This window comes from Gymnoscopelus braueri (assembly GCF_963280865.1).
Source record: "Gymnoscopelus braueri genome assembly, chromosome: 16".
NCBI classification, from domain to species: Eukaryota; Metazoa; Chordata; class Actinopteri; order Myctophiformes; family Myctophidae; genus Gymnoscopelus; species Gymnoscopelus braueri.
The window spans coordinates 16,539,072-16,564,234 of NC_137616.1; the positions used below are offsets into that span (position 1 = coordinate 16,539,072).

The 25,163-nt window shown below is 44.0% G+C and overlaps 1 protein-coding gene across 7 annotated transcripts in view; it reads left to right on the forward strand.

The window, feature by feature from the left end:
• The window catches only part of lama2 (laminin, alpha 2), a 316,273-nt gene that overhangs the window by 93,600 nt on the left and 197,510 nt on the right, over positions 1-25,163 (forward strand). For all 7 annotated transcript variants that reach the window (XM_080453619.1, XM_080453620.1, XM_080453623.1 and 4 more), the window contains exons 7-13: positions 1,131-1,220; positions 4,698-4,815; positions 6,822-7,000; positions 8,312-8,411; positions 10,531-10,588; positions 13,754-13,856; positions 14,421-14,561. In XM_080453619.1, coding sequence (XP_080309745.1) covers positions 1,131-1,220; positions 4,698-4,815; positions 6,822-7,000; positions 8,312-8,411; positions 10,531-10,588; positions 13,754-13,856; positions 14,421-14,561 — 789 coding nt within the window. The remainder of the gene's footprint in view (positions 1-1,130; positions 1,221-4,697; positions 4,816-6,821; positions 7,001-8,311; positions 8,412-10,530; positions 10,589-13,753; positions 13,857-14,420; positions 14,562-25,163) is intronic.

The following is a 25,163-nucleotide window of genomic DNA, read 5'->3' on the forward strand; positions in this document are numbered from 1 at the left end:
CAGATTAACACAGATTATACTGTATTCTGTATGTAGCATATCCTCTCTGTCGGTTGGAAACCTCATACGTCCAAAGCGGTTACTTTTCAGGATTTAAATAAAAAAATAGCAAAAGTAGAAGATCTACAAGCTCAAAATGCGGCGCTTTGCACGGCATTTCGAGCTTGTAGATCTGCTTTTGACACTTTTCTGTGACACCGACTGTTGTATGATCAAGTAGGGCATTAATTTATGTTGTATATACTCATATTTATATGCATATGTCCCACAGCGCTAGGGTTTCCTTTGAATTCCTCCTGCAGTCTAATAAGACCTCTTCTAACACTGCTAAAACGCAGTTTAAAAAAACATCCATAAATGTAATTTAGCCTATTACCCCAACCCCCACCCTCCATAAAGCACAAACAAGATTAGGCTCAGTATTTTGTAATAGGTATATTTATCATAATAAGGTACTAGTATGCAAATGAGAAGAATAAGTGCAGCGGCATTGAAATGATAGGGAAACGCCGCAGTAATGAAGATGGCATTAAAATGAGAATGCAGATTTTCTTTTACATAATGCATGCGTTGCGCACTGTACATGCCATGTGTATGTGATGTGTGTGGATAAGCACGATATTTGCATAGTGACGGAAAAAATACAAATTGTCTTGATTCAATATTGTGAGATTCTTCCGCTTGCTAATAGCCTTGTGCTGTTTGCGTGGCACGTTTCAACAACAAGGCGATTCAAAGTGCTTTACACAAAACATTAATCCTTGACCCATTCAAACCGGGAACGCATCTCTGTCATTTTTTAGATTGCTTTGGCTATTCAAAAATAGCAGATATACAAGCTCATAGCGCGGCACCTATGAGCTTGTAGATCTGCTATTTTTGAAAAATCCCTGGCACATTTTTTTTTGTAGATTGGGGGGGGGGGGGGGGGGGTCTGCAGCCAAATACATATTATTTCGGGGGTCCTTGACGTGAAAAGGTTTGAGAACCACTGGCTTAAAGGGATATTTCACTTAAAAAAAAAACGTTGGGTCATTTTATCGTCTACTCAGGCTTTTGTGAAAAAAACGTTTTGTGAAATATCCCTTTAAGTGGTTTTAACATGATATGTTTTCTCTCTCTCTCTTCAGTACTACTACTCCATCAAGGACATCTCAGTGGGAGGAATGTGTATTTGCTATGGCCACGCCAAGGCGTGTCCCCTGAATATAGCTACGAAGGTAAGACAACTAACTGTCTGTCTGCTCATGTCCCTGTCTCTCTGTCTCTATAGCTCTGTTCTCCTTGTGGACCTACTGTATGTGTGTCTTTCTTCTGTGCTCTGTTAGGGTCATGTCTCACTCTGTGGAACAGACACACAGCACAGCACCTCTGGGCCCCAGGCTGTTCTTCTGCTGTCTCATATCCAACCATCTATTTCATTCACTCCCCCCCCCCCTCCTCGTGTGTGTGTGTGTGTGTGTGTGTGTGTGTGTGTGTGTGTGTGTGTGTGTGTGTGTGTGTGTGTGTGTGTGTGTGTGTGTGTGTGTGTGTGTGTGTGTGTGTGTGTGTGTGTGTATTGTATTGTATTACTATACTTGTGAGGACCGAATGTCCTCACAAGTATAGTCGAATTTGAGACATTGTGAGAAAAAAATTCTTGGAATTAAGCCAGATTTGTACTTGGTTGCATACAAATAAGTACAAGTAAGCAGCTTGTAGATCTGCTATTTTTCGGCTTTAGGCTTATGGTTAAAATTTGCTAAATTCTTTAAAAATGCCATTCATAAAATCACTGTCTTAAAATGTTAATTTCCTCACAAGTATAGTAATGAAAACGCGCGTGTCTGTGTGTGTGTGTGCCCGTGTGTGCCCGCAGGGGCCACGGATGACAGAGTGAAGCGGCATGTCTCTCTGGTGTCACTTCAAACTGCGGCATGTTTGAAACTAGACACCCTTCACTGATCTCTCTTTCTCTCTCTTTCTGTCCCTCTCTCTCTCTCTCTCTCACACACACACACACACACACACACACACACACACACACACACACACACACACACACACACACACACACACACACACACACACACACACACACACACACACACACACACACACACACACACACACACACACACACACACACACACACTCGCTCGCTCGCTCGCTCGCTCTCTCACACTGACACTGTTCCGTCCTCTGCGTGTCCCGAAGCTGAACCGTGAAGTCGAACCCAGATGTGACAGTCCTGGCTCGGTCCCTTGGTGATGATGTCATTGACGATCAGCGATGTCACGTTTCTCCCCCCATTATACACTTTAAAAGAGAGAGCTGTCAAACTCTCTGTCACTGAGGGTCATCATAGATGTATTCATACATCTTTATTTAACCGCCAAATAATGAAAAAAGAAGAAAGAAACACATAAACGCATATACTTAGTTGACCGGGGTCCCCCAGGGGTCGATCCTTGGCCCCTTCCCTTTTCCCCTCTATAAACCAAATCTGTTGGCAGAAAATGTAATCTGCAAGCTCATTGTTGTGAGGTTGTACATCAGCTATTTTTGTTATTATGTTCACTTATTGTGAAATGCACAGAAAAGGGAAAGTGATTAAACATCCTCAAAAGCCTGCAAACATAACAGTAAATGTGACAATGAAATCAATAATATTGTGATAAACAAGAAACTAAACTATGAGATACCCAAAACAAGTGTTGTACTGTACTTGGGAAACTTGACACAGGATAATACACAAAGAGAAGATATGTACCTAGTTAAAGTATTATTGGCAGCTAGTAAAAAAGCAATTACAAGGCTATGGTACAAAGCAGATCCTCCAATTTGTGAGCAGTGGCTGAACATTGTGGAGGAGATATTTGTAATATCTCATAACTCATAACTTGAGATCGCTAGAGACTCTATTCCTCGAAAAATGGGAGGAATGGACTGAATATAGAACCAAACAAGACGACGCCACTAACAATGATGGACTTTCATGAATGGAATGGAATATGATGCTTGATCATGTAACCTATGAACCCCTGCACTGTAACAATAATATTGCTGCATTTAGTCAACAGCAGTAGTACAGTAGCAATGGGTCTCATTCACCAATACTTTCGTTTTCTTATAACATTTCTTGAGTGAATTCCCAAGAGAAGTCATGTCAAATTCATGAAACGTTCTTTAAAGGCCTGCAGTCACACCTGTGATTTCTGCTCACAGAAATTACAGGAAATCGCACAGAAATAAAGTTGAGAGAATGAAGTCAAGAATGCTTAAACTAAAGTCTAAAGATGGTGGAACACCAGACTCCAAACATAAAAGTAGTTCTGTGGAGGTACTTCTGAAGTGAACAGCAAATTATTTAATTTAATTAATGTATTTAATAATTTCTCTCACATTAATCAACATATCACCACTAGACATCAATGTAAATTTGCTGAAATTAGCACAATTGCAAAATGTTATCCATATTTCATGTTCAGGAGTAGCGTTAGTAATGAATATAAAACAATTTATTACTGAAAGCTGGTGGGTGCAGAAGGAGCGAGTGCATTCTCCGGCAGCGGCAACAGCCGCGGAACTTCCGCGGTAACTGCCGGTGGAGGAGCGGCAGCTCCCGGCAGTGACTGCCGGCGGTGGAGCGGCGGAGCAGCGGAACTGCCGCGGAAACTGCCGGTGGAGGAGCGGCAGCAGCGGAACTGCCGGTGGAGGAGCGGCAGTCAACTTATTTTTTCCGCCGATAAAGTATAGTTTTGGACCATGACAGAGGCGCGCCGAATCAGCAGACCTTGAGGCCAAGGAGTCGCGCCCGAGCGCCTCCAGGCGCGAGTGCCCGCGACGACCGGCCGATGGTCTGCTATTCGACTAAGCGCCGTCCGAGTTATGTACCGATAGGCACAGAATCGTAAATAATATTGGTGGGGACTGCGTTACACAAACGCAGCACACTCCCAAAGCTGACGCCACCGGCAGTTCCAGCCGCCGCCGCCACCGGCAGCAGCCGCTGCCGGAAAATGCACTCGCTGTCCCTCGGTGGGTGGGTATGGGGGGGCTTTAAGGTAGCAGCTGCTTGGTATGTAATAGGGTGGAAATAGGGGTGGGGATGTGATATGATGGTGCAAGGTGGGGTGCAGGGGGCTGTGTGGGGGGTATTATGGGCTTCAACTCAAACGTGTCTGTTTGGGTTAGATTGTAATTTTCAGAACCGTTGAAAACTCTAAAGCATTGGCTCTCAAACATGTTCTTGTCAAGGAAGCCCAATTGTATGCATTTGGCTGTAGACCCCATCTGAAATTTAGGAATTTAGGAATTTAATGATTTGGAGACTTCAGACTAATTGATTTAGTCGATTAGATTATATATAAAAAGAAAAATGTCTCGTGTTGATTCCTTCACGGGTCTCGGTTATTTGATCGGAAAAGTAATCAACAGAATAATGGCTAAGAAGAAAATGGATAGTTACCCATTTGGGTTAGAAAGATCGTGGGATAAAAATGTAAGAGAAAAAAAAGAAAATGGATACTGTAGTTGCAACCCTAAAGTGAGTCAAGAAGGTACTGTTGTACACTCAGAGTTTAATGGGTATAGCTGTTTTTGTGCATTCATCAGGTCCGACCTTTCTCCCAAAGGCAAGAAATGTGTAAAATGACAAAATGTTAGACTGCTAATTGCGTGTGCGTGTGCGTGTGCATGTGCGTGTGTGTGTGTAGAAATTCAGCTGTGAGTGTGAACACAACACCTGTGGGGAGAGCTGTGATCGCTGTTGCCCTGGTTACCACCAGCAGCCATGGATGGCCGGGACCTTCCTCACTAGACATGTCTGTGAAGGTAAGAACCACAGACACACACACACACACACACACACACACACACACACACACACTGCAACACAACGTACACACTATCAACACAATGTACACACTACACTACACAATGATAAATAAGTGTAACCATACACATGCAACACAATGATACAGAACTTCACTTCAGATTTAACTCTCAAGAAAGAAATCATGTCACTTTGAGGCAGAAACAAGCTTTCAGTTACCAGATAGGAGCTGCAATCACTTTCTGGCAGGAGTAATAAAGTATGGCTTTTATGGCCTTTTAGAGGTATGTTCACTAGTGTACTGGTCTGATTGGGCTATAATGTTTCTAATATAACTCAAGATTCATGAATGAAATCAAGTAATTTTGAGTTAGAAACCAACTCTCAGTTACCAGGTAGGATCTGCAATCAGGAATAATGCATTTTATGGCATAATATGGCCCTTAACACTCATGTCAACTGGTACACTGGTGCCTACTGAAACACAATGATAAGCAACCCTACACACTACCAGTGGTGGAAAAAGTACACAAATGTTTTACTTAAGTAAAAGTATCAATACTGCAATGTAGAAGTACTCTGTTACAAGTAAAAGTTGTGAATTCAAAATTTACTTGAGGAAAAGTACAAAAGTATTGGTATCAAAATGTACTTTGAAGGTAGGGTACTGTAAGTGATTTTCTTTGGTTAAAATAAGTGTTATATAGCTCTATATTCTGATAGTACTCATTGCTATAGAGTGTTTGTTCAGTAAAAGGAGTCTCCTTGTCTCTCCAGCTCTTTATAAAACAGAAAATGCATTTTCGTTTCAGTTTCATTTCCAATTTTATCCAATCAGGATAGAGAACTAAATCAGGATATAGATTAAACAAGTGAAATTGGAAGTGATGACACTAAGAAATGAGCAGACAAAATTGGAAATGGAACATAAAAATGAAGCTTAAAAAATGGTACTTTCTCCTGATTGGCTGAGATTTTGACACCTACCGGAAAATGTATTTTCTGTTTATTGAAGAGCTGTAGAGACGGGGAGACTCCTGTTACTGAACAAACACTCTGTAGCAATGATTACTATCAGAATATAGTGCTTTAACCTTTTAACAAAATACTTCTAGTTTTAACCAAAAAATATCACTTACCCTACCTTTAAGTACCAAAAGTAAAAGCACTAAAATGTTTGAAAATACCCGATCTACAAGCTCACAACGCGTCGCGACGCATTGTGAGCTTGTAGATCGGCTATTTTCAAATAGCCTACGTATAAAATGGGGCTAAAGTGGTTAATGTATGTTTTATAATGTAATAATTTCGTATCTGCAAAGTAACGAGTAACTAAAGTGTTCAAATAATTGTAGTGGTAATTGTAGTAATATTTGCCTCTGAGATGTAGTGGAGTAGAAGTAAAAGTTTTGGATATAGGAAATACTCCAGTAAAGTACAAATAGCTCAAAAACATACTTGAGTACAGTACTTGAGTAAATGTACTTAGTTACTTTACACCACTGCACACTACATTACCTATTAGGCCTCAGTGCATCCAGTAAATGGCTATTTTAGAGGCTATGTACTGTCATATACTATTGTTCATTTTGATGATATTTTTGTGTGTGATGTTTTTACCCAGCTGTATCCTATAATACTACTCTGTAACTGTATCTTAATTGGTGATTAATCTGGTGACTCCCCCCACAGGATCAATAATGGTCTATCTATCTAACACACAGTAAAATCTTCAGTGTTAATGTGTACAAACGTAACCAATTGGACCCGGAAGGTTCCAGGAAAATGTGCACACCCTCAGAGGTACAAATCACAAATGTATAACATTGTGGTAGCTTCTGTTACCAAAGTGTGTGTGTGTGTGTGTGTGTGTGTGTGTGTGTGTGTGTGTGTGTGTGTGTGTGTGTGTGTGTGTGTGTGTGTGTGTGTGTGTGTGTGTGTGCGTGCGTGCGTGCGTGCGTGCGTGCGTGCGTGCGTGCGTGCGTGCGTGCGTGTGTCTTCTCAGAGTGTAACTGCCATGGAAAGGCCGATGAGTGCTACTTCAACCAAACGGTGGCGGAGCAGTCTCTCAGCCTGGACGCCCACGGCGAAAACAGAGGGGGCGGGGTCTGCGTGGATTGTCGTGATAACACGGCAGGCATCAACTGTCAGAGCTGCGTCGCCGGACACTACAGACCTGCTTGGGTATGTTACCTTCATGTGCCTTCATGTGCCTATACTGGACCTTCTTTATGTCACTGTCTGTCTGTCTGGACACTTTGTATGTGACTCTGTCTCGCTCTCTGACTGGTAGAGGTCCTCTCTACCAGAACCAGTGTTGGAAATAATATAACACATTTTGTATATTCCATTATTATACTTATTTTAACTAGAATTTTCCCCTGAAAGTACAATTAAATGACACGATAATTAGTTGGGATCATTCATAATTATGATGATAATACTACTACTACTACTAATAATAATAATAATAATAACCATAATAATAGTAATGATAAAGGAATTGGCAGATCATTATGGGTTAAATTTTGGTCTCTGTCACTTTGATTTCTGGGGAATTCTAACATTTCAGTGGTCATTTTTGCCCTTTGGCCCGGTCTATTTCTGACACCGACTGGCCAGGGCAAAACCTTTCAAGCAAGTCATATTAGGGTGACCAGATGCTCCGGTTTCCAGGGACAATCACCGGAATTGGGTGTCTCATTTGCGGCTGGCAGTGTCCCCAGAAATGTCCCCACATTAAAATAAATAAAGTCAATAAAACACACTTAAATGTGTGTCTATATAGCTGCAGCGAACATAAACCTGTCTTTGAGCAATGTTGCAGGGCTGTTCTTAGACTCTAATGGCAGAGAGAACTAAGTGTTCTAAAGTGTGATTGCATTTTACGAGACACAATGACAACAACGCTCATTGCCTCAAGTCTAATAAAACCCTCACCAGTAAGGTACTGGTGGTGAATACTAGCATTGTAGCGAAACTACTGCGGGGCACAGTGGGCAGCATAATAAATTGCAAAAAATAATCAGAAAGAACCAATTAGAGTATTGATAAAGCACTGAATCAACAAGCAGTATTGCAATAATGCTTATACTGTAGTAATACAAGTATTGTACTACTAAGTATACACAAGCATATATAAACAATATCCTATACATATCGTCTCTGTCCAAAACTGTTTCAGGATTCAAATTCAAAAACGTCAAAAGCAGCAGATCGAGCGCTGCGTTTCGAGCTTGTGGATGCTTTTGTGTGACGCTGTAGTATGATCAAGTAGGGCGTTAATTTACAAAATAAACACAAAAAGGTAGAATATGGAGATAAGAGGTTTCTGCCTGACGGCAATGATAATGCTCCTTTGGCAGCACTAGGTTCATACACTGGTACACTGTGCTGGACACAGTGTACGATGGGGCACTGAGGTTTGTCACCAACTATAAACCTCAAACACATCATTGTACCCTCTATATTGAACACGTTTGTGTTTCCTACCAGGTGGGTCCTGAGGATGATAGTCCCTGTCAGCCCTGCTCCTGTGACCCACATGGATCCATCAGCCCAGCATGTGTTCCAGACCCCAGCCAGGCCTCAGCCGGTATGCTCCATGTCTACGTTATTTATGCATCCGTCATTGTCAACATACAGTCTTCTGATTGGCAGGACAAACATGTATTTACATATGGATTTGTTCAATGGTGTAATGCTGCAGTGGTTCTCAAAGCGTTCTCAAGGACCAGGGGTCCTTGGGTGGGGTTCTAGGGGGTCCCCCAGCAAAATGTGTTAATGTAGCATCAAAATCAGTTGTAACCATTTCAACCCTATACATCAGTTATTAAAAATAGCTGATCTACAAGCTCACAACGCGTTGCGATGCCTGTAGATCTGCCGTTGTCAAGAAATCTTGAAAATCGTTGAACATTTTTATTTTTTAAATCATTCTAACAACACAAATCTTGTATGAAGGGTGTATGAAGGGTGCCTGGTTTTCAGATTTGGGGGTCCGTGGCCAAATACATATCACATACATCAATTTGGGGGTCCTTGACATGAAAAGTTTGGAGAACCACTGTACATATATGTAAATGCAATCATATTACTGTACATGCTTGCTTATACCACGGCACTGAAACATATCGGACCACCTGTAGCGCAGATTTGCCATTCTGATTGGCTGAGATGTGTCACATGGGGGGTGGGGGTACTCATTCCTGATAACCCTAGTAACGAGAACAGATGAAACAGGTGTGTAGAATTGTTCACAGCTAAATATCAATGCACACATCATACTGTACAATGTACTCCATGGACATAGTAATTAGCGACACCTGGTGTCAAAAATACTTTCTGCATTGTAGTGTTGTAGTGTGTTCTGCAATGTTGCCGCTGCTATGTAGCAACATTGAATGAATGAAAGAAAGAGAACTATGAAAGACTTTATTTCATTTAGATATTTTTTGGCAACGATGAAGACGTGGATTTACGGTAATAGCAAAAAATACCAAAATACACTTTTTTATTGACAGTCTGTAAAAAACAAACAAACAGAAAAGACGCGTGGGACCGGCTGCATGAACATGAAATGCCAGCTGATTATGACAGCTGCAGTGCAGCAGCACTGAATGCATGAAGACCTGTGATTGGCTGAGACACACATAGGGAGCGCTCGTTTTGGGTCACTCAACGATCCCGCATTATTCGCAAAGTTTTACAACCTTGCACCCTCACGGGTCTGTCCTTCCCCCTAATTTTTTGCCACTTATCGGCTGCCACCATGTAAGTGGTCAGATGGGTTGCCGGCGTGCATTTACAGAGCATGTTTATTTGAATGATATCAATCAACATTGTTTTTACATTTTCAAAAGATTTAAAAAAAAATCAGATCTACAAGCTTGCAGCGTGCAGTGAGCCTGTATATCTGCTATTTTTGAATAGCCAAGTAACATATAAGCAGGTGCTATTTCTCCCAGTGATGACTTTGCTTGCGTCTCATGGGCAAATTGCTTATAAACTTCTAAACGACTGTGCATTAAATACTTTGGCAAGTTAGCCGTGGTATAAGCGGGGTAATGCACCGTGAGCAAGTCAATTATGAGAAACGGCACTTCAGCAGGGTAAAGCACCCCCCCCCTGTCGTGAGGTTATTTTCTCACAACTGTCATGCTCTCAGTGCATTATCCCTTATATATACTGTACATACTGCATAGAGAGACACCCACCACGTGTATGTGTGAACACACGCACAGTCGCACACAGTTGCACGCACACGCACACGCGCACACACACACACACACACACACACACACACACACACACACACACACACACACACACACACACACACACACACACACACACACACACACACACGCACACACACACACACACACACACACACACACACACACACACACACACACACACACACACAGAAATACGTGACAATACATCATCATTTCCGTTATTACCTTCCCATCCCAAAACCTTTAAAGTTCAACAATTCAAAAGATTTCCTTAGAGTTTGGTTTGGTCATTATTATGTATTTGGATGTGATGTATTTTGTGTGGTGTTGTGTTGAAAGAAGGTCTTTATTATGTGTTTAAATGAGATGTATTTTCAGTGGCATTGTCTTGAAAGCGTGACATTATTAGCTGCAGTGTGTTTGTAGAGATGCTCCCTCTCATTTCACGTCTGGGTGTGTTTGTTTGACTGACAGCTCAGCCAGCAGGGTCATGCCGGTGTAAGGAGGGTTTCGGGGGTCTGAAATGTGACAGGTGAGACACACACACGCACACACGCACGCACGCACGCACGCACGCACGCACGCACGCACGCACGCACGCACGCACGCACGCACGCACGCACGCACGCACGCACGCACGCACGCACGCACGCACGCACGCACGCACTCCGAAAAATAGAGCATGTCACAAAGACTCGCAAACATGCAGATACAGAGAATGACACACACGCACGCACGCACACACACACACACACACACAGACACACACACGCGCGCATGTTTGTAGTACTTATACTTATGAGAACATGAGTTTGTAGATCAGCTATTTCCGGTGCACAACCGCAGCGCGTAACTTAGTGTAGATCAGGCATACAGTAACTCTAACCCTAACTCCAAACCTAACCTCTAAATGCCTAATCCCAACCTGAAACTTTTCCTAATTGTACCAATTTATGTTACCATAACACAACCATTTCTCAAACCCTACTACACATCTGGGGACATTTGGCCCACAAGTATAGTAATACAAATACCCCCCCCCCACACACACACACACACACACACACTCAGAAAGACAGAGAGCAAGTCACACACAGACTCGCAAACATGCAGATACATAGAGTGACTGACACACACACGCACACACACACACACACACACACACACACACACACACACACACACACACGCACACACGCACACACACATGCACACACACACACACACACACGCACACACACAGAGTGATGGAGCCAAACATAGACACATAGTGACAGGTGAGCAGAACCTTTCAGCTGTTGTCTGTTCCAATTAGTGGTTGAATATTACCACAAAGTTTCCATTTAACATTTTGGACACGTTACGTTTTATAACACACCAACCATGTGTGACACCTTTTGTTTACCACAGTCTAAGACAAATACAGTATGTTTAGTATCGTAGGTAAGTAAGGTGGGTTCACATTGAACAAAAGAAGACACAGGGCACTATTTTTAGTGACACACATGAACCTGGCGTGAAGCGCAGTCAGCGGTGTGGCGGGTGGGGCACGCATGCTGACAGACTTTTCCTATTTTTCCCGGACTGGGGAAAGGTGGAGTACTGGCAGTTCAGTGGCAAGATGAATATTTTAGGCTGAAAGAATTATAATATATATATATATATAAATATACTCTATTGTCAGTGGGAGTGTTGCAGGTGAATTCAATCATGGCCAATCAAATGATCTCCTTCAATTACTTTTAACCACTTGATCCCTATATACTTTGTTGAATGGGGTCCCCCAGGGGTCTGTTCTTGTCCAGCCCCTTCCTTTTGTTCCAAATGTCTTCGTCGAAAATAGCTAGTCCACAAGCTCACAACGGGTTGTGTTACGAGCCGCTGTGAGCTTGTAGATCAGCTATTTTCGACGCATGTTCGCCTATTATGACATGCCGACAAAAGGCACACAAGGGTATATATGTGGTTTTAAGAGCAGGGCGCTGTGCTCAGCACAACAGCGTACCGGTAATTTTCAGTGTGATGGAAGAAAAGCCTCGGAAACATAATTTGTCCCAAGAGCAAACTGAGGTACGAGAGGTGCAGAGTCATCAACAACAAAACCACAGCACCTCAAACAGAACCGCCAAGAGCACATGATGTAAAATGATCCTGGGAGGACATAACAAATACAATTAATACTGTTCATCTGCCACCGGTCCTGTGAGACGCGTTTCTCGGTGTACATTTCCAGTTCATAAGCTCAGTACATAATCACCAAATCCTGCTCAACAGTGTACAAAATGGAACCAAATGTGGGGGGCTGCCATAGCTGAACGGGTAGTGAAGCTTTCTGAGAATCGGAAAAGTCACCGGTTCGCCCTCTGATCCATGTGTCGAAGTGTCCCTGAGCAGTACACTTAACCCCTAACTGTTCCACGGGTGCTGTGTTAATAGCCCCCACTGCTCCTAGTTAGGATGGGTAAATGCAAGGGACAAATTTCATGTATGTGCAAATGCATAGTGACAAAATATACCCCAAAGGACTAAATTATTATTATTAATCAATTATTATCCTTGACACCAAAATTGCAGTTTGCTGCTGATTTGCAAACGGCAGACCCCCTAGTGCATCTCTCCTCCCACATCAGTGCACCCAAAATAACGGGAAAAACATGGCCGCCCGCTACACGCCTCACTCCTCACTCCTCACTAATAACGGTGTGTCATCCCTGTCCAATCCTGAACTATACATAGAACAGTAAGTTACCATGTGTGCAGTTTATGAACGAAGCTGCACAAATCACAGTGTACTGTAGCATTCAGTGATGAACACATGTAGCCTACACGTACACGCACATACTTTCTCATAGACAAACTTCTAGATTGGCCGACAGCTGTGAAACAAACAAACAATCTGCAACAACAAAAAACATCAATAAATTAAACAGAGGGTCTGGCTCAATAGCTTTTAATAACCATCAGTGTATGTGCATCGGCCAGCATGTGTGTTCGTTTTCATGGTGTGACTCTGAACAAACACCCTGGCCAAGGAGTCCTATCAGAATATAGAGCTATTTAGCACTTATTTTAAAGGTACTGTAGGGTAAGTGATTTACTTTGGTTAAAATAAGTGTTAAATAGCTCTATATTCTGATAGTACGCATTGCTTTAGAGTGTTTGTTAAAGGGGAAATCCACCCATTTTCAATATTTAACTATGTCATTAATATAGCATAAAGGAGTTGTGTGGAAATAAGAAAAAATTTAAAAAAAAATTAACATTGCAAAAAAATTTAACATTGCAAAAAAATTAACATTGCAAATTACACTGTGATGACTCATCATGGTGTAATTTGCAATGTTAATTTTTTTGCAATGTTAAATTTTTTTGCAATGTTAATTTTTTTTTTAATTTTTTCTTATTTCCACACAACTCCTTTATGCTATATTAATGACATAGTTAAATATTGAAAATGGGTGGATTTCCCCTTTAAGTAAAAGGAGTCTCTTTTAACCTTGCAAATAGTACAACGATCAAATAAAACATGTATAGAATATTTATTCTGTCTGCCTGCAGTAATAGATGTAATGTATATAGCAGTATAATAGCTTGGTTGGTTCGTATTTCAGTTCCGTATGATTTGCATGAATGATCTTATGATTGTTCTCTTATATAAGTTTCCTTTGCTGTGTCGTCATCATCATTTTGTTTGTAGGTGTGAGTTTGGTTATAGGGGTTACCCTGACTGTCAGCGCTGTATGTGTAGCATCGACGGAAGCACCAACTCTGACCCGTGTATATCACCTTGCAACTGTAAGGTAGGCAGGCACACACACACACACACACACACACACACACACACACACACACACACACACACACACACACACACACACACACACACACACACACACACACACACACACTGACAGGAGGAGGAAATGTACTCCTGCTAAAGTGGTGTAACGAAGGCTCTAGTGATGTTGAGGGAGGAAAATACACACTCACAGCCGACTTCTGAATACTGGTCTCTGAATTAATCATTATTTTAAGCCATTATTTTTATTTGGTCTGTTAAGATAAATGTAATTTGGTTATATAATGGGCATATAGGCAGTTATCCATGATAACATTTTCACTTTCCTGTTTGACTCACGGATGGCGTTTGTTTTGATGATTTCAGGTCCTGGGACAATGACAATTCTTTGTCCTTCCACATGTCTTGTGTGATTTCAGTGTGTTTCAAGCTGAATGCTCTGCAGCACTGTGTGCTTGTACTTAAGTTTGACTATGGCTGATAAACTGTGTACTCTCTCTCTCTCTCTTCCTCTCATTCTCTCTCTCCCCCTCTATCTCTCTCTCTCTCTCTCTCTGTGTTGCAGGAGAACGTGGAAGGGGAGAACTGCGACCGTTGCGAGTTGGGATTCTACAATCTCCAGCGCGACAATCCTCGAGGCTGCGAGAAGTGCTCCTGCATGGGCGTGGCCAGTCAGTGTTCCGCCTCGACGTGGGCCTATCAGAATGTAGGAAACTACACACTGTACACAACATTGTTCACTGCTTTGTTTGACTTACCCCTCTTCCAGTTCTGGATCCTACACTGCAGCGGTTTTCAACCTGTGGGCCGGGGCCCACTTGTGGGCCGCAAGCAGTGTTAATGTTGTTGACTAAGACAAAGACTAAATGACTGAAAGACTAAGATTTTGATATTTAGTCGACTAAGACTAGACTAAGACTAAACAATTTCAGATGACTAAAATAGGACGACAACTAAATGGTGTGTTATTCAAAAAGACTAAGACTAAGACAAAATTAACACAATTTGGTTGACTAAGACCAAGTCTAAACAATTTCGGATGACAAAAATACGACTAAAACTAAATTCTGTGTTATTCAAAATTAACACTGGCCGCGAGAGTATTGCAAGTGGGCTCCAAATAATTGGCAAAACGCTAAGATTTTATTGATAACCTTGAAAAGTGAGTTTTCATTGTGATACTGCTAAATGGGAACTTAAAGTGTATTATGTTCGTTCCATTGATCGAAGCCAGAACACGGTCTGAAAATACCCGTGGCCCACCTAGCTGACCACTTTTTGGTGATCAGATGGGTGAGCTGCGAACGTTTTCAAGATTTTCAAGCGGGCCCTGATCCAGAAAAGATTGAGAACCACTGCTATACTTTGTATATTGTATATCTTTTTAAGTACTTTACCTTCTTCAAAAACAAGGCTTTATAATATGTGACCCAGCTCGGCTAACAGATCATAATAGGGTCATACCGTGGCCGCTCACTTTACAGGAGAGCTCATAAACGATGAGTTATCTAACTTTGGTCAAAGATGAGTTAACCCATTGAGATCTGTGGCCGATTCTACAAATGCCTTCTAAATCAGTAGTTCTCAGACTTTTTCTTCAAACACTTGCAAGATTTTTCAAAAATGTTCAGAAATAGCAGATGTACAAGCTCGGCTGTGAGCTTGTATATCTGCTATTTTTGAATAGCCATCGCTAAAATCTAAAATGATACTTTCCCAGTTTTAATGGGATAATCAAATACTTGTCTATCCTTGACCTAAAAGTCAGAACTAAAATCAATGTGGAAAATATCAATATCAAGTCAGGCTTTTCCTGACTTGATGTATAACAAACAGCAGCTGTAAAATCACACAATAATTACAGTATAATTTGTCCTTAAAATAGTATCTGCTGTGAGAGGGGATCTTTTTCCCCCCGCAACTTCCTAGCTTTTTCAAGGGATGATGCATCATTTAAAAGTTTACAATCTGCAAGTTCATGTTTTAAAAAAAGAAAAGAAAACCCTGAAAAATCGATTCTGCCTTACATGAGGCACATTCTTTCACCAAATGCTCTCACACCAGGATTGATTGATTCAGGAAAAAATCATAATTTCCATTTTCTCGGCTACTATTTTCAATGTGATAAACCAATTAACCTCTGAAAATGGGAGTGATGTGAATGTAGTCCAACAGCTGTGGCAGTGGAAGTAAGAAGTTGCATACATTTCTGAATGGACCTGGATATCGTTTTGAGAACAATGCATCATAACTTTACTTTAATTTATTAATATTTATTATTATAGCTGCTGACTTGCACTAACGACGCTATAAAATGGTGGAGGAGCCAGTCTAGATTTCCTGAACCTGTTACGTGAGTGAGGAATTGGACCCAAACGCAAACGACTGAATTCCTTGTTTCTTATGATTACAATTATCTATACAAATTCCTAGGATTGCAATTATCGGGCACAGAGGAATGATGATAATAATAATATTATAATAGTGTGGAAACCACACTGGCCACACTTCCTGGTGGGGGTATGTGCTCCACTGAACACGTGGCACTTTTCTAGTTTTTATATTTATTTCATTCTTCGCGTTCTATCGGTTATGTCATGGCTGCCAGCTCCCACATGATGTTGTGTGGGAGTTCCGACTGCTCCAGACCGTGCTCAATAACCGCTAGCTTGCATAATGTCTTCAGACTAGGACTTAAGTCTAAGCTGTAGAGGTCATCGTTATCGTCTCCTACTCCCAAGAGGATGATACGATCTCCCACAATGCAACAGCGGGTATTATCATTCATCCAACACGGGCCATTTCCCTTGGGCTTGACCTCTCTCCAGGAAAACGTCTCTGGATTGAATTTCCACAGGTCATTGAGCTTGGTCGTATACCCGTCGCTGCCACGAGTTATGTACAGTTCTCCATTGTGGCAAAAAGCTGAATGTTTATTGTGCCCATAAGCTGAATGTTCAAAATTTCGAACATGGCGCCCTCTTGGAAGCTGTGCAGAAGGCGTGCTGACCCAGCAGTTGGTCTCCGTGTCAAACACACTGATGTTGTTCGGCTGCTCTGCCCTGCGACCAAATACAAACATCTTTGTCCCGATGATGGTGGCAGAGTGATGTGATGAATCAGGTGCAGAGCCACTGGTGTTAATTAAGGACCAGGCCATTGTGGTGGTGTCCAACTTGTGGGTGTCACTGATGGCTCCAGTCAAAACGGTCCATCCTCCATGGATATACATGACCTTCCCCAAGACACAGGCTGAGTGACCCTGGCCCAACTTTGGCGCGGTGCCAGAAATCCTCGGCTTGAACCATCTGTGGGTGTCGACATCAAATGCATAAAACACGGTGTCAGAAGGCTTATCGTACATATTCTGTCCCCCCCAGATGTAGATGATATCTTCTATCAGCACAGCTGTGCGGCAGTGCATGGAGGGAACCTCAAGGAACCCTCTAGTTGTTGCTTGCGACAGCGTCATCCATCGCAGAGACACTGTGTTGAAGACGTATACATTGATCGGAACATCCCAGCATGCACAACGACGACATCCAAAGGAGTACAACTTGTGCCCCACTGCCACAGTAGCGTGACTATCATTTGGTACGCTTCTCAATTTCGCCGTCCAGCACAACATTCGACAGACCAGCTATAAAAAAGTCTGGAGTCCTGCAGATGGTCCTCTGAAGATGTCCTGGAAGACGAAGTTGAGAGACCTGAAAGCCGAGTCTTGAAGACAGTCTTGTTGAAAACCTGCTTATAGACGATCCCCCGAGATAGTTGGAGATTGAGTGATTGAATCTCAAAGACTACTGTTCTTTTTATACCATTCTAGTGTCATCCCTAGTGTCAGTCATATCCATGTATGGAGTCTATGATGTCAGTTAGCTCCATATATTGAATTCCAGGTGGTCCGTTATATGGAGACCATGAAGTGGCATGACCCACAGTGGTAGCCATAACGACTATTAGGACTCACTCAACCTTGGTGGGTAACTACAGTGGCCTATCCAACAATTATATGACGTGACTTCTTAAGACCAGCAACAAACCAAATGAAAATATATCTCTATAAAAGAATGGAGCCTTATTGCGCATGTTATAACTTACTGTATATTGGAGGCCAGTCAATGACATAAGTCATCTATGATGTCAGTACTATGACGTCACGTCAGTCCTTTAACATGAAAGAAGGCTAGCCTTTTTTGTTGTGATCACGTGATTTCTGGTTGTACTCTTCTTCGGTGGTGCTTGGATCATTCACTGGCTGCAAATTGGTGCAATGTGCTCTGCTCTTTTGTTTTCATTTCACAGTCTGGCTGCTGAGTTCTGAACTAAATGGTGACGGGATAGGGTTTTCTTTATATGGCCAAAGTATAGAGTTGTGTGGAGATTGATGTTGTGTTTACGGATAATGTGGCTTGTGGATGCATGTAGAGTGAGACTAAAACTGGGCCAAGAGTGGAACCTTTGTGCTGCTCCGTACTTCATCTGTGCTGAGCTGGAAACAGAATTACAAAACTTTTAAAAACGTTTGAAGGCGGTCGATGAGGAAATGCAGCGCTAAGATCGAGGAGGATTAAAACGCAGCATTGTCCTGTAGCTCAGCTGCTAAAAGAAGATCATTAGTGACGTTTAGTAGAGCTGTATCTGTGCCATGGCATGGCTGAAAACCTGACTGGAATTAGGTTTGTGGAGTTCAGGTGGTCACTAAGCTGTTTATACACAACTTTAAAATAGTTGTGGATAAAAGGTTTAAGAGAAGAAACGCTTCTGCAGCTGCAACACCTAATGTCTCTTTTAATTCACCTGTGAGGTACTGTGTAGATTTGAAAAAGAGAATGCAAGCACTCATCAGCTAGTAATTCACTTATCGGGCGCACAACTCCGAAAAGAGTAGCTTCAAAAGATCACCAGCACTCACTTAACCACTTAAACCCTCTAGGACTTGAGTTACAACTGTTCTCGGAATGCTTTTTTCCATCTATACCAACAAAAAATAGCCGATCTACAAGCTCAAAACGTGTCACATTGTGGCGCGTTTTGAGCTTATAGATCTGCTATTTTTGGCGAATGTTCCTCCCAGAATGGGCATGCTGGGGTTCAAGTGCTTAAAGTCCTTTAGGATGTCTTATTTATTCAATGATGGCCCAACAGCAGTAACAACGTTACTATACGTTAAAGCCTCCCTCTGATTAGTCATTATCATGCACTAAAAGGACTTTAAAGGGATTCTTAAGCCTAAATTAGAAAAATATATATATATATATATTTTGCATTTTTTTCCCCCTCAATCAGCCACTATGATGCTGGGGTGTTTTCCTGCATTGAAACACAGTCCTCTTTCTGAAATCCGTATTTTCCCTACTATTTATGTTTTGACATCCGGGTATTCTCTTTGTTTGATACCCCTGGCATCAGAGCTGATGACTTCAATACCAGACACTCTTAGAGTTGTATCACTTCCATGTTGGGCTTCCATATAATGTTAGGCCACAGGATAATTCACATTACCATACGAATAGCATACCTATGCTCAGCTTCTCTGTCATGCAGTGTCCTTTTTGTAAGACCTGTCCTATATAAAAGCAACCTGGGTGGTATTGCAATTTATAAAACTCGGGATAGGATAGGTTTTGTTGCTAAACACGTCTGCATTAGCATCCTTGCTGTGTTCACTTCTTGCTTCTGCATGGGGACAGCAGTGCTCCAACAGAAAAAAAGGGGATAACCCATGTTAACTGTTTCAGAGTCTTACCTTTCATACAATATACGGTACTGTCAGCCAGGGGAAAGCAACTGTTACACATTAACTCCTGTATAATTTACAAGCGCACAAAACATGCACACACACACACACGCGCACGCACGCACGCACGCACGCACGCACGCACGCACGCACGCACGCACGCACGCACGCACGCACGCACGCACGCACGCACGCACGCACGCACGCACGCACGCACGCACGCACGCACGCACGCACGCACGCACGCACGCACGCACGCACGCACGCACGCACGCACGCACGCACACACACACACACACACACACACACACACACACACACACTACTCACTCCAGTGTGTGTGTGAAAGGGTAAGCCAAGGTCAGGTTAATTGCAACAGCAGATGTGTGCCTGCCTGTCTCACACACACACACACACACACACACACACACACACACACACACACACACACACACACACACACACACACACACACACACACACACGCATGCACACGCACGAGCTATCAGTGTCTAAATCAGAGCTGTCAGCCTGTCAAAGTCTCCACTCCCCAAACCCACCTCTCCCGTCAATCAGAAGGTGTTTTCCTCTCCGCCTCTCTTCTGCTCTCCTCTCTTTCTTTACGCATCTCCTCTCCTGTCCTCTCCTCCTCCTCCTCCTCCTCTCCTCCGCTCTGATCGCCCGCTCCTTGTCTGTCCACCTCCTGTCAACCCCTCCACTCCTTCTTTGTCATTACCCGCCCTCTCTGTGACCTCTCACCTTTCTTATATTCTCCACCACTCTTCAGCTACACCCCTACACTCCTCTCTTCTCCTCTACTCCATAGGAAGAGTGTTTCACAGTAGATGTGTTATCATATAAGGCAGTGGTTCTCAAACTTTTTAATATCAAAATGTATATCACACACACAGGCTCACCTGCCTCCAAAAAAGCTGTGTTTTTCAACCGGCCACCCCTGAGGATATTGCAAGTGGACCCCCAAATAATTGGCAAAACCCACAGATTTTTATGATAACACAACATTAATATTAAAATAATAATAATAATGTAAAAAACTATTCATGGCAGGCAGTCCACCCATCTGACCACTTAACACGACAGCCGAATGGCTGCTGTGTTAAGTACAGCACACTAAAGCACACAAAACTGGATTCATTTACATTTACATTTCAAATGTCAGACCCTATCAGACCATGTCACATTTTTGAATGACTTTAAGAGAGGACTTGATCAATGCTCATTACGACACATGTGAAATGTGTTCCCTTTAACCCATTAAGACCGGGAACGTATCTGTGTGTCATTTTTAGATTTCTTTGGCTATTTTTGAAAAATCGTGAAATAAAAATAGCAGTTTCTTGTCTAATTCTCCGTAACATACTCACTATGGGATATCAGCGTTGATGCAGAGCTACATACCATAAACTCCCGGGCCATTCATTGGCTGAGAAGGGTATGTCACGTGTCCGGTAGACCGGAAGAGGTATAAAACCTCTTTCGTGACGTGGCTCATCCTCTTTCGCTTCTCTGCATGGCAGATGCAACAGCTCAAGACATACCTTAATAATAACAAACGTAACTTTGATCAGGACAGAAACCAGCTTTAGCCCACTCGGTGGTACTTGTACTAACCAACGGGTTTTCCTCCTATTTAAAAAAAAAAGTTTTATTATTTCCGCTCCCGCGGCTATCTTCTCTTTCTTTCTTTTACTGCTAAAGCAAGTTTTCCTCCTTTGAGTTTTCCGCGCTCTTAGCCTTGCGGCTGAAAGCTAACAGGTTAGCTCGAGATGGAGGTTCCACGTCCCTGCGTATTGCTGCTCTGCCGCGCTAGGTTAACGTCGCCTTAGTCAGGCAGTGTTTTGTTGGCTTAACACCCATGCAACAGGTTATTAACAGCGTTGTCCTAGCCTAGCTTGCCTCGCTAGGATAACACCAGCTTGTTAGCCTTCTCACTCTGTGTATCGAGCAAACCTCGGGGGCTTCTGAAGACCTTGGACAGGCTCATCGGGCGCCATTGGGACACATGTTGTTTTTGTCATAAGAATATGTTAAAACGTTCATGATGTTTACTGTTTCTGTGCCTGCTCTTGTTTCATACTCATGTTCCAAGTACTTAAAGCACATTAGCACATTAGCAGACTCCCACCGGTGCACAGACCGGTTCAGCCCCCCCCCCCCCCGGCCGTGCTGGGGGAGAGGACCGTGGCTTTACAGGCCTCGATGGACAAGATGGACGGCTCCTCGACTGCCAGAAGGCCATGTTTAATGAAAACGAATGTGTGTTTAAAAGTACACATTTTTTTCTGCCAAAGAAATAAATGTGTTACATGTTACAAACTATCTCGTTCTTTCACGTGGCTTGAGAGCAGCGGAGCAGTGGAGTCCCCTACCGCGGGCTTCTCTGCTCCAATGCTCTCTGTATATAAGCCCATAATGTCTGTGATGCCCGAACTCCGGTATCCCAGACATTGATGGGATAATATCTGTGCATGTAATGTAAATGTGTCAACGTTCTCAATTACATAAGCCCACACTGTCTAGAACACCCGAGTCCCGATGTTCTAGACATTGGCTTGAGAGCAGCGGAGCAGTGGAGTCCCCTACCGCGGGCTTCTCTGCTCCAATGCTCTCTGTATATAAGCCCATAATGTCTGTGATGCCCGAACTCCGGTATCCCAGACATTGATGGGATAATATCTGTGCATGTAATGTATCAACGTTCTCGATTCATAAGCCACAATGTCTGGAACACCCGAGTCCCGATGTTCTAGACATTGTTGGATAACATCTGTGCATGTTTTTGGATCATATGAAGGTAATATAAAAACCGACATCACCCCTGTCCGCCAGAGGGCGCAAATGCGCCAGTGGAATGGGGTCACGTCAGTTTTGCCTTTCGCCTCACAGGCTTCCGTCTCACGGGTTGCAGCGAAACGCCACTGTGGACCGGAAGTCCTTGAGTCAGAAAGAGCGGACCTCTGTCTCCGCCGTTTTGGAGGGACAGATGCCCCCTTTCCCGCACCGCCTCACGGTTTGCAGGCCACGTTCGCCTTTAACGAGCGACAAAGCATCCCCTACGGGGAGGAAGGTTTTGTCGCCTCACAGGCATCCGTCCCACAGGAAGTGCCCAAGCACCACTGTGAACCGGAAGTACTTCGGTCAGACATGACCCCTTGGCCGTACCGCCTCACGTTCGCCGCTGGAGGGCGACAAAGCACCTCCTAGGGAGGACGACTTTGTCGACAAGATGGCGGCGGCCAGAGTAGGTTAGGAAGAGAGTAATGACAGTAGCGTCGATCCCATTGTGAGAATGGAATGCGGAAGTGCTCTGTCTACGTCAATGAGATAGTTCCAATGTTGGAACTATAGCCCATAGAGGCCCGCTTTGCGGCGAGATCGAAGCGTGACGTTACTCTCTCTTCTACACTCTGGCGACGGCCAAGGTAGGATTAATCATTGATATATATATAGTTTTCACTGTATATATCTTTGGGCTTAATTCTGACGCCGGGGTTTTTCCCCGTGGCCAGTCTCGTGACTCCTCCGAGTCCTCCGTTGGCCCAAGGGTTAGCACCGCCGGCGGCAGTGGCAGCGTCACTGGTCCCCATGGCAACGGTCCCCATGGCAACGCTCCCACTCTCCGAGCGGCCGGTGACGTCATCGTCCAAGCCACTCGCTCGGTGTGTGAAGCAATGGAGGTTTGCAAGCCGAATGCTTAGGTATTGCTCACAATACTAAAGGGTTTCAGGCTGCATTTCTCCACAAAACCCCCCGTGACAGAAAAAGTATTGTTTTCCCGTGCAAGGGGCCCAGCAGCCAATACTCTGAGGGAGGAAGTTTCCTTCCTCTTGAGCATGGGCGCTATTAAAGAATTACTTCCGATACTTCTGTTTACTATCCCAGTACATCAGCGTTACACTGTGTGTGTACAGGGTTTTTCAGTACAGCAGTGACACACTGTGATTGTACTGATCAACTCCCCTGATCCGCAACAACACATTGTGGTTGTACTGGTGTGTTTTCCACGTGCTCTTATGCATATAATCTCCTATGTCGGACACGGTGTTGTTCCTCTCATGCAGAGGATAAGGCAACCATGTCTCTGAGAGAGGGGGTTCACTCTCTCTCCATAGTGAGTATGTTACGAAGAATTTGTCAAGAAACGCGAGGTTACGTTGTAACCCCGGTTTCCTTAGAATTCAGAGTAACATAGTCAGAGAACTATCTATGAATCGGAACCAACTGGTTTTCTATTCGTAATATTTTCTGGTGGAAAAGAAGGGGGGGGGGGGGTACGACCCATTCTGAATCTGAAGGGTCTCAATAAATACTTGGGTCAAAGAGCGGACCTCTGTCTCCGCCATTTTGGAGGGACAGATGCCCCCTTTGCCGTACCGCCTCACGGACTACAGGCCTCGTTCGCCACTAACGAGCGACAAAGCACTCCCTAAGGGGAGGACGACTTTGTCGACGCTCCGTCCGGAGCCTTTGGGCTCAGACGAGAGGGCGACGGCCAAGGTAGGCTTACTTCGGACGGCCCCGTTTGTCAGAGTGACAGCGCCGTTGGTTTCCATGGAAACAGACAGGCTGCGCTGGCGGACAAACCGGATGCTGACGTCAGGCAAGGTCCCCGTGACCGGTCACGTGACCCCGCCGGGTCCTAACGGACCGTTAGTACCTCTACTGCCTCGAGCGGTCACCTCAGGGTTAGCACCGCTGGCGGCAGTGGCAGCGTCGCTGGTCCCCATGGCAACGCACACAGGGTTAGCGCTGCTAGCACCAGTAGTAGCGTCTTTGGTCCCCATGGCGACGCACACACAAGAAACCGGTTCCCTTGGTAACGGATCTCAACGTTTCTTGCCTCATGGTGATTTAGCCTTGACTAGCTTGTTAGCTGCTAGGTTTACGCTCTAACGGCCCCGCACGTGCGGGTCCGCTGGATCACGTGGCGACATCACCGGTCCAGTTGGAAACGTGTGCGTTGTCCGCACTGGGTGACATCAGAGCCCCTCCTAACTCGCTTGCTGAGGCAGCTTGTTGGAGAGTTTGCAGTCCGGGACTGTTTACTATCCCGGTACTTCAGTGGTACACTGTGTGTGTAGGGGTTTTTCAGTACAGCAGTGACACACTGTGGTTGTACTGGTCAGCTCCCCTGATCAACAACAACACACTGTGGTTGTACTGGTGTGTGACCCTCTCTGCGGACGGTGCGGTAAGGAGGTGGGTGGACCAGCATTGTTTTCAATGCTTATTTCCACGTTCCTTTCTATCCACCACAGTCAGGAGGTGGCGCGGCACACAGATGTGGCCGTTTCCCCACTTGACGTCGCGGGGTTTTTCACCGTCACCGTCCGTCGAGCGTCTTGGTCCCGTCTCAGCAGACCACCTTCATAGGGGATCTCGCTGGGCTAGACCAGGCTCACGGCGCGTCTGTCCCGGGCGGGATAGACGGCGTTTCGGCCTATGGTCTTCTCGCGTGAGGCGACAAGTCACATACAGGCTATGCGTGCAGGCGACGGGTCTCAGGACTTCGGCCTTACACCTGTTTCGTTTGGACAAGCCCCACAT